General features: G+C 44.8%; 1 protein-coding gene across 2 annotated transcripts in view; it reads left to right on the forward strand.

Annotated features, from left to right (window-relative positions):
• Positions 1-6,957, forward strand: part of ADNP (activity dependent neuroprotector homeobox) — a 42,798-nt gene extending 35,841 nt beyond the window's left edge. For both annotated transcript variants that reach the window (XM_082272176.1, XM_082272177.1), the window contains 2 exons: positions 34-126; positions 3,026-6,957. In XM_082272176.1, coding sequence (XP_082128302.1) covers positions 34-126; positions 3,026-6,259 — 3,327 coding nt within the window. In that variant the 3' untranslated portion in view covers positions 6,260-6,957. The remainder of the gene's footprint in view (positions 1-33; positions 127-3,025) is intronic.
• Positions 6,958-9,654: the final 2,697 nt, after the last annotated feature.

A 9,654-nucleotide genomic window follows, 5' to 3' on the forward strand; every position in this document is an offset into this window, starting at 1 on the left:
GTAAATATTTCCGTTTTCTTCTTCTTTTCTCAGGAATTTAAGCAGTTCGAACCCAATGACTTCTATGTTAAGAATACCTCCTGGGACGATGTGGGACTCTATGACCCATCACAGACTAAAAATCAGGTACATCTCATTTTTATTTTTTTGCAGTATTTGCAAATTCTGACAAGTATTCAGTCATCTGTGAACAACTTTGATCCATGCAAAGTAAAGATTCAAATTTTTGCACTACTTTTTAATATGCACAGTAACAATCTGATAAGTAAAATGGTTCTACAGCCTCTGGGTTTTTTACTGTAAAGACCTTCTGTGCAGTACTCCTCAAACCCCCACCCCCCTCCCATCCATTCTGATCCTGCGAAGTGCATGGGATTAGTGGCTCTCGCAGCCGTCTCCCTCCTCATTGGGCAGATTAATAGCAGAGGCAGCCATTGGTTCCCACTGCCGTCAATCAAACACTGTGGTGGGGGGGGGCCAGATCCAAATCACCCTGTCAATAGACGCAGAGTTGGCGGCTTGGGAGCAAGCACGCACGGCTGCCCCAAGGGAAGCCTACTTGCCCAAGAGGAGGGGCCCCCAAAAAAGGAGAGCCAGGGCTGCTCTGTGCAAAACACTGCACAGAGTAGTTAAGTATAACGTGGTGTTTTGTGTTTTTTTTATTTTTTTTTTTAGGTTAAATATCACATTAATGCAGCTTGTCTCCTGACCCCCTCTGTATGTGATTGTTGCTGCTTTTATAACCAAGGGAGGCAGCTATGATCCCATACAGAGGGGTCAGGAGCGAAGATATGCAGAATACCCTAGAAAATAGGACAAAGTAACTGATGTTTATCGATCATCGATTTCATTACAAGCTGGCATAACCTCTATAGCAGGGATATGCAAATTCTGGCCCTCCAGATGTTGCAGAACTACAAGTCCCATGATGCATAGCAAGACTCTGACAGCCACACGCATGACACCCAGAGGCACGATGGAACTTGTAGTTTTGCAACATCTGGAGGGCCACAGTTTGCATATCCCTGCTCTATAGGCTAGCCACATACAGTTACAAGCAAAGAACAACTATTCAAACCCTTTCCATGAAACAATTGGCCATTGCTGCTCACTTGCCATTCCAAAGCAGATTTCTATAGGTAAAAAGATCCCAACCTGATACGCCCGATTTTAATGTTTTTTGCCATGTTCATGGCCTTTGTAAGTCTGAGTGTTAATATGGGATTTTATAAAATTAACTGAGTTATTTTAAAAATGCTCCCTGTTGGCTTAAGGTGTACCGGTGACCCAGTTACCAGCCAGCCATCGTTCGTCGCCCTCTCTCTTCATTCTTTTTTTTTGCTCTGACATGAGGAGCAGAGCAGACTTGATTGTTCTGTTACAATCCTTTCATGCACATGATGGTTACTAAAATAATGGGAGAAATTCGGCTGAAAGCGATCAAGGGAGCGATTGTGCATTTTTAGTGAGTTATGGTAATGTTTTACTGACGGGTGCTTTTTGATGCAGTTTACTGTATTTGTATAGTTGTAGTTTCTTGCTGTGTAGATGGGTTGGTGGAGTTTATATCGTAGCGATGCAACTGTTGTGAAAAAAAAAAAACACGGGATAAGCCCCATTTTCATTGAAACTCCATTCACCCAATACGTTAATGTTACTGTGTGTTCGGGCACAGTGTGTTTTTAAAGGATAAGTTCCCCTTTTTTTTTTTTTTTAAATAAATGCACATTTTTTAACCTGCAAAAAGATGTGCATTTAATTTTTTTTTTTTTTTTTTAATTCATTGGGAGCCTGGAAAGCATTGCACCCATGATCAGCAGATTGTGGGTGCAATGCAGGGCTCTTGCAGACTCTGTGTAAGCTGTTTAGCTGCACATCATGAGGCTAAGTAGTTACACATGAACAGGAAGCATCAATGAACTACCGCAGTGCTCAACAGCACCATGGCTGCTAGAACTACAAGCAGACAGCCGCAAAAGCTGCCGGACCTTGTTGATTTTCATTCACAGAACTCTGAATGAATGACACGGGCGGAGTGGGCTGCATTTTTGGCAGATTGTGACAAATCACAAGGGATGGGGGAGAAAAGTTCCTCCCCGTGACTGTCACAACGGGAGCCGAGAGGGTGCGGGGGCCTGTAGATTTGTAACAGGTAACACCCAGAATATGGATGTAACACGTTACAAAAGGTGAACTTAATCCTTTAAGGCACCCAATTCATTGTAAAATGGGCTGACGGCTGGGAAAATGGTCGCGCACTGTTTTTGTTTTTTCCCTTTCATAGTGCACTGCAACAAACAAATAGTTCACATCTTTTATTTATCCTGAGCCCTCGTTTGATCCAGCACTGTGCACGTCTGCAGCTCTACTTCCCTCACTTCCTGGTCTCGTCTCTTAAGTTGTGCAGAGGCAGGGCACCCGCTGCTGTTAAAGCCAGTGTGGGGGGTGGGGCTGAGGCTTGGTAGGGAACCCACATGAGTGTTCCCCCCCCCCCCCCCCCCCAAAGAAAGCAGCTTTCTGTGTGGGTGCTCGGCGTAGGGTAGGAGCCAGGAGCGCCAGTGGGGGACCTGAGAAGAGGAGGTTTAGGGCTGTTCTGTTCACTTCCATTGCATGGAGCGGGTAAGTATAAACCAGTTTTAGTGTTTTTTTGCATTTACAAATATTAGGACCAGTGATTGTGGTCAGACTACCAAGTTCAAAATAGGTTCCATTAATACCACTGTTGCATATGTGCATGGGTTATGTAACCACATACCATTGTTAAAACATGAAAATTGGTATATGTTGCTTCCTTATCAGATTGCTGCTTTTTTTTTTTTTTGTTCCTCTTTCTGGCATGTGTTTGAAAATGAATCTGGTTATGTTGTGCTACGATTTGTCCCCAGTTTTCCTTTTGCCTACGTTTTTAAAAGTGTTTCACCATAATTGACAAAAAAGCCTAACATTTTGTTCTTCAGTTAAGAAAAACTTTTTCTAAAGTTGGGATCTAGTAGTAATTTGCATTTTCTCCTCTTCCCCCTTCTAGGACTACCGCACGAAACAGTTCTGCTGCAGCCAATGTCCATTCTCCTCCAAGTTTTTCTCTGCGTATAAAAGTCACTTTCGCAACGTACACAATGAGGACTTTGAGAACCGCATTCTGTTGAACTGTCCATACTGCACATATAATGGAGACCGCAAGACTTTGGAAATGCACATTAAGGTGTTTCATGCCCCCACTGCACCACAGCCCAACCCACCTCTCACCGCTTTCAAGGATAAAAACAAGTACGAGAGCCTTAAGCCGAAGGCGACAGACAGCGTGGAGCAGGCGGTGTATTATTGTAAGAAGTGCACTTACAGAGATCCCCTCTATGAAGTGGTGAGAAAACATATATACAGGGAACACTTTCAGCATGTTGCGGCACCATATGTCGCCAAGTGTGAAAAATCCGTCAACGGTGCTGGGTCTACAGGCTCAAACGCTAACGACGAAAGCAGCATTCAGTGCAAGCGATGTCGGTTCATGCCGAAGAGTTATGAGACTTTAGTCCAGCACATCATTGAAGACCACGAACGCATTGGGTACCAGGTCACCGCTATGATAAGCCACACCAACGTGGTCGTCCCCAGATCTAAGCCATTGATGCTGATAGCGCCAAAGCCAACAGAGAAAAAGGCCCTCGGCATGCCTCAGCGAATGGGTCAAATTTCGCCAGCGGGCATTCGACCTCTTCCTTCACAACAGATGGTCAATAGACTTGCGATACCAAAGCCGTCAATGAATTCCAACATGATGAGTAACATGCACATGCAGCAGAACAACTATGGTGGCGTTAAAGGAATGACACCAGGCTATGCAGTTGGCCAGCAGATGAGGTTAGGTATGGGTGGCAATGCATCTGTGTCTATCCCTCAACAATCCCAGTCAATGAAGCAATTACTTCCAGGTGGCAACATCAGGCCGTACCCACTATCAAATGACCAGAGGTCTCCTGCTCCACTAAGGTACTCTCTTCAGTCTGGAAACTCTGCATTGTCAAGTAGCCATCTAAAGCCTGCTTCTATTACTCCGCCCCACGTAGCCTCCCGTGGAATGGTCCAGGCAAGTGCAAAGCCTTTAGGGGCTGCTTCAGCAGCAGCAGCTGCTGCGGCTGCTGCTGCTGCCAATTCCACCTCGTCTACCCAGAAGTGGAAAATCTGTACCATCTGCAATGAGCTATTCCCTGAAAACGTATACAGCATTCACTTTGAGAAGGAGCACAAGGCAGAAAAGGTGCCTGCGGTAGCAAACTACATCATGAAAATACACAACTTCACAAGTAAATGTCTATACTGTAATCGATACTTGCCAACTGACACTTTGCTAAATCACATGCTGATCCATGGCCTGTCCTGCCCTTACTGTCGATCTACATTCAACGATGTCGAGAAGATGGCTGCTCACATGAGAATGGTTCACGCCAATGAAGAAATGGCGCCCAAAACTGATTCAACTTTGACTTTTGACCTAACGTTACAGCAAGGTAGCCACACAAACATCCACTTGCTTGTCACCACATACAATCTACGGGATGCTCCAGCTGAATCTGTTGCTTACCATGCTCAAAATCAACCAACGGCCGCTCCTCCACCTCCTCCAAAAGCCCCACCAAAGGCCCCTGAAAAGGTGGAGCCTGCAGTCAAAAACTCGCCACAGACTGCGGTGCCCTACAAGAAAGATGTAGGTAAAACATTATGCCCACTCTGCTTTTCCATCTTGAAGGGTCCTATTTCTGATGCTCTTGCCCACCACTTAAGAGAGCGGCATCAAGTCATCCAGACCGTCCATCCTGTCGAGAAAAAGCTCACCTACAAGTGTATCCATTGTCTTGGTGTATACACTAGTAACATGACAGCATCAACTATCACACTTCATCTTGTGCATTGCCGAGGTGTTGGAAAAACCCAGAATGGGCAGGATAAGAATGCATCCATAAGAATAAATACTACCCATATAATGCCTGCAATGAAACGTCCGAATGACTTTGTAGATCTAGTGAATGTGAAGAAGAGAAAGCCAGATGAGGACCCAGATGCTCCAATTATTTTAGATGATAAGCCCGAGGAACCGCCAGTGGCTTTGGCGGTCGATCCAAAAGGGCATGAAGATGACTCTTACGAAGACAGAAAGGCATTCCTTACAAAATACTTCAACATTCAGCCCTATGCTAGCAAAAGAGAGATCGAAAAGTTAGCAACCAGTTTATGGTTATGGAAGAGTGATATAGCATCTCATTTTAGCAACAAGAGGAAAAAGTGTTCCCGAGACTGCGAGCGGTACAAATGCAGCGTTCTCCTTGGCTTCAACATGAGAGAACTTAATAAAGTTGAACACAGTATGGATTTTGGGGCTGAGTGGAAGTTTGCGAACATTGACGAATCTCAGGCTGCACCAAACGCAAGCAAAACCGTAGATAAGCGAAAACTTAATGAATCCAATTCCTCAGAAAGTTCGGCAAACGCTGAGGAAGATTTAAACGATAGCGTCACTGTCGTTGAGCCGTCTCCTGAAAAGGATGTCAAAGAACCCGTGAAATCCCCTAGTACAGAGCCAGAGCCGAGTCTACCGCAGCAGGCCGAAGAAGAGTCTAAAGACATCCAAAAGGCACCTGCTCCATCAAAAGACAACAGTCATTCGGACACCTCTGCTGAGATCATCCTAGACAATTCTGACGATGAGGAAGAGAAAGAAGAGCCTCCTGCTTCTAAAAAAGAGCCTCCTGCTTCTAAAGAGCAGCCTCCTGCTTCTAAAGAAGAGCCTCCTGCTTCTAAAGAAGAGCCTCCTGCTTCTAAAGAAGAGACCTCTGTTCCCGACAGCGAACCGGTTTCTCAAGAGGTCTTTGAGGTAGAAGACGGCCCAGAAGACAGTCCAGCAGATGAGCCAACAGTGGTTAAGCCTGAAACTTTGGTCAATGATTCCAACCACAGCGAGGATGCCGAGAGCACCAAGGAAGAAGTAAAAGAACACTCTCCAGTAAAAGAACTCTCTCCAGAAAGCGATGAGGAGCCAACCAAATGTAAAGAATATTCAGCGGAAAAAGTCGAAGAGTTTTGGTCTAAAGAAAAGTCGCCGTCATTAGGCAGCTCATCTGCGAATGAGGAGAGTTTGTCAAACCAGGCGCTGGATTGGCAGACTGGCACAAACGATAGCGAAGATGGGGATCACTTTAACATGACTGTTACAGATAAAATGCATAGCAGTCTAGCAGGTGTTGGACTCAGCAGCCAGGAAGTATAGATTCACATACCACTACTGCGTGCAAACCAGTAGCTTAAAAACGTTTTTTCATTACAGCTGGACTTTTCTCGAACTTCTAAACTGTCCCCAAGTTGGCCAGTGACCTGCACGGTTGAAATCTCAGCTGCTGAAATTATACCCTTTAAGACCATACTTGTCTGGATTGCTTGTGACTTCCTCAACATTGGGCAACCTGCCTGATGTGAAGAGCAACAGTGGATTATACAAAAAATTGCACAGTTGTGTTTTATCCAAAAGTTCTTGTTCCAGCTTCCCAAAAAAAAAGTTATTTTTTTTTCTTTTCATGAAGTAAGCCTTCTGATAGGAAACCAACAAACCTCCTTGAGTTTTGGTTTCCAGCAGCCGAACTGTGTGACACCATCGGCTTTGCATCCTATTTTTTTTTTTTTTTCTGCTCACTGTGTATAGAATTTTTTGGGGATACTAATTTTTTTTTTCTCCCCATGTCATTTATTCATTCTGAATAGGTAAAAATGTATATTTGTACAGTATTTTAGACTTATTCAAAAGTGAGGCTTCTAAAATTGTTCTTGTGTACCCACTATAGAATTTTTTCTTTTTTTTTTTTTTTTTTTTTTAATTTAGTGATGGCCTGCTGTGTAATTAATGCTGTATCTAGTTTACCTAGCAAAAGGCTTGAAACCGCTATAATTCAAGAAGTTACAAAAAAACAAAAAGTTAAAAAAAAAAAAAAATTTAATATGTAATTTTGAAGAACTTTAGTTTTTGCACATAATCCGTACAATCTCAAAATGGAGCTTGGACTTTTAAGATCGATCCTCGGTTGTTGTATTAGAATTATTCTTCCTATTTCTGTCCCGTTAAAGGCCCCACGACAGTAAGATCTTTGGACGAGTTGGTGTTTTTGGAGAAAAGTATTTTGGTGTACAAGCGGCCTACCAAATAATTGCGGCATCAATATTTTTTTTTATTTTTATTTTTTTTAAGTGCCTCCTCCCTGCATTTTTTACCAGAAGACATTCTGGTGAGCAGAGGCCCAGACTTAATGGTTAGGCACATTATTGGCCGCCTATTGCACCTGAAAGGTAGGTACACTTTACTCTAGGGAGGTCCTAATGCAAGACAAAAATAAAAGTATGCCAGTTATTCATCTTTTGACACCTTTTAAAGAAGAGTCTGTAAAAATATGTATTGTGTTCAAGTACCCAAAACGGAAACACAATGCTGTATTTTGGTTCTTAGTATATTTAGTTCACACCCACCTAGTGATGTTCATTTATACCATCTAATATTTGACACAATGTTGTAGTAGTATTTTGTGATCTTTCTTTCCCTTTGTATTCATTTAAGCATCTAAATAAATAAAAAAAAGCTGTATTGTGCTTCACGTGGACCTTTTGCTTCTCTTCTGTGTATTAATGGTTTAGATCAGGGGTGTTTAAACTCCATTTTATTGCAGGCCGCATCAGCATTATGGTGGCCCTCAAAGGGCCGGCTGTATCTGTAAGACTAGATGTCCAGAGCCCCTCCCCCCCCCCCCCCTTACATCAGATGTCAAGAATCTTCCATCCTCCCTTATATCACAGTGCACACCCCTTACCTTGTGTTGCTGCTGGGGATGGAGCTCGAAAGGCTGGGTCTGGGGGCGGGTCAGAGGTGGGCTGGAGTCGCCTGCTAGAGTATGCTGAGACCAGGCAGGCGGAGATGGTGTGCTGCGACTGAACAGAGGGGCACAGGATCTGTAGGAGGAGTTCTGTCATCCTCTACTGCTGAGATGGGAGGGGTGCAGAATCAAGCCTCTCTGGGGTTGAACAGAGAAGCGCAGTATCTGGTGGAGGACTTCTTGTCCTCTGTACTGCTGCAGGAGAGGTGCGGGGCCCACATGAAATGGCCAAGTGGGCCGCATTCAGCCTTGTGTTTGACACATAGGGGTTGATTTACTAAAACTGGAGAGTGCAAAATCTGCTGAAGCTGCGCATGGTAGCCAATCCGCTTCTAACTTCAGCTTGTTCAATTCAGCTTTGACAAACAAACCTGGAAGCCGATCGTTACTATGTAGAGCTGCACCACATTTTGTGCACTCCAGTTTTAGTAAATCATCCCCATGTGGTTTAAGTTAAAACAGTAGCTGAACCCTAGGCAGATATAAAAGTTCCACATTTATGCAGCTCTGTGTATATTTATACTTAAAGCGGATTTCCAGTCACCTTTGGAAAAAATAAGTTTGCAACTAAAAACGTCCCCTTAACCCACTCCGACCGAGTGGGCTAAGCTCTTATGCCGTGACCTGGAGGGGTAATGGCTCCCCCATGCCTTTGCCGAGCTAGCGTACCAGCTGGTCCAGGGGCTGCAGTTTATCTGTGATGCCTCTTTGGATGTGGCTCCCCTAATGGGTTGCCTCTGTTTTTTGGCGGTGGTCCTTCGGTGTGTCTTTTGGCTCAAATGCTGGCCTGCAGATCAGACTTCAAAAAAGGCTTTGACTGATCTTCCTTTCCAAGGTGATTGCCAGTTTGGAGCTACCCTGGATGACATCATTGGTCTCACAGGGGGGAGGAGTGCTTTTCTTCTGCTGGCTACTAAGGGCAAGGAACCTCGTCATAGACGTGGGCCTTCCTTCTCAGCTCATACGTTTTTTTTTTTCCATCCCTCTGGGTCAACTGACAAGGGCTCAAAGCCTTTCAGGGCCTCTTCAGGAGGATCCAAACGAACTGGTCTGGCAAGCCAAGATTGGGCTTCTCCAGACATGTAGACCAGGCTCCTTCAGAATGAAGGTACGCCCTCACCCGTATCGGGGGTGGGGGGACATCTTCAGGGGTTTCCGGACCTGTGGACTTTCTTAGTGCAATACAAGTGGGTCCACAAAGTCATTTGGTCCGGCTAAAAGAGTGAGCTTCGCTTTTGTCCCCGGCAAGGTTTTTTCCTTTCAACTTGTGCCTGTCCCCAGACCGCTTACAGGGCCTGTTTGGGGCAGTACAAAACGTGTTCCTTCGAGGAGTGATTTTTTTTTTTTTTTACTCAAATCTGTTCAGTCCCCAGGAAAGAAGGCAAAGTGCCTCAAGGCGCTAAACTGCTTTGTGCGGGTACGGAAGTTCAGAATGGAGTCCCATTCGAATGGTGGTGGCATCCCTGCGTCCAGGAATTTCTCGCCTCTATCGATATCAAGGATGCCTACTTTCACATTCCAATATGTGCCAGTCACCAGCGTTTTCTATGCTTCGCTGTGGAAGAGGAGCATTATCAGTTTATGGCATTACCCTTTGGTCTTGTCTCTGCGCCTCGGGTCTTCACAAAAGTGTTAGCCCCAGTTCTAGCCTTGCTACGCCGATGGGGAATCGCGGTACTGGGCTACTTGGACAATCTTCTTCTGTGAGCGGAGTCTCCATCTGCTCTGGTGGACATCCTGGAGATCACAA

This window comes from Pelophylax lessonae (assembly GCF_965119305.1).
Source record: "Pelophylax lessonae genome assembly, chromosome: 11".
Classification (NCBI taxonomy): domain Eukaryota; kingdom Metazoa; phylum Chordata; class Amphibia; order Anura; family Ranidae; genus Pelophylax; species Pelophylax lessonae.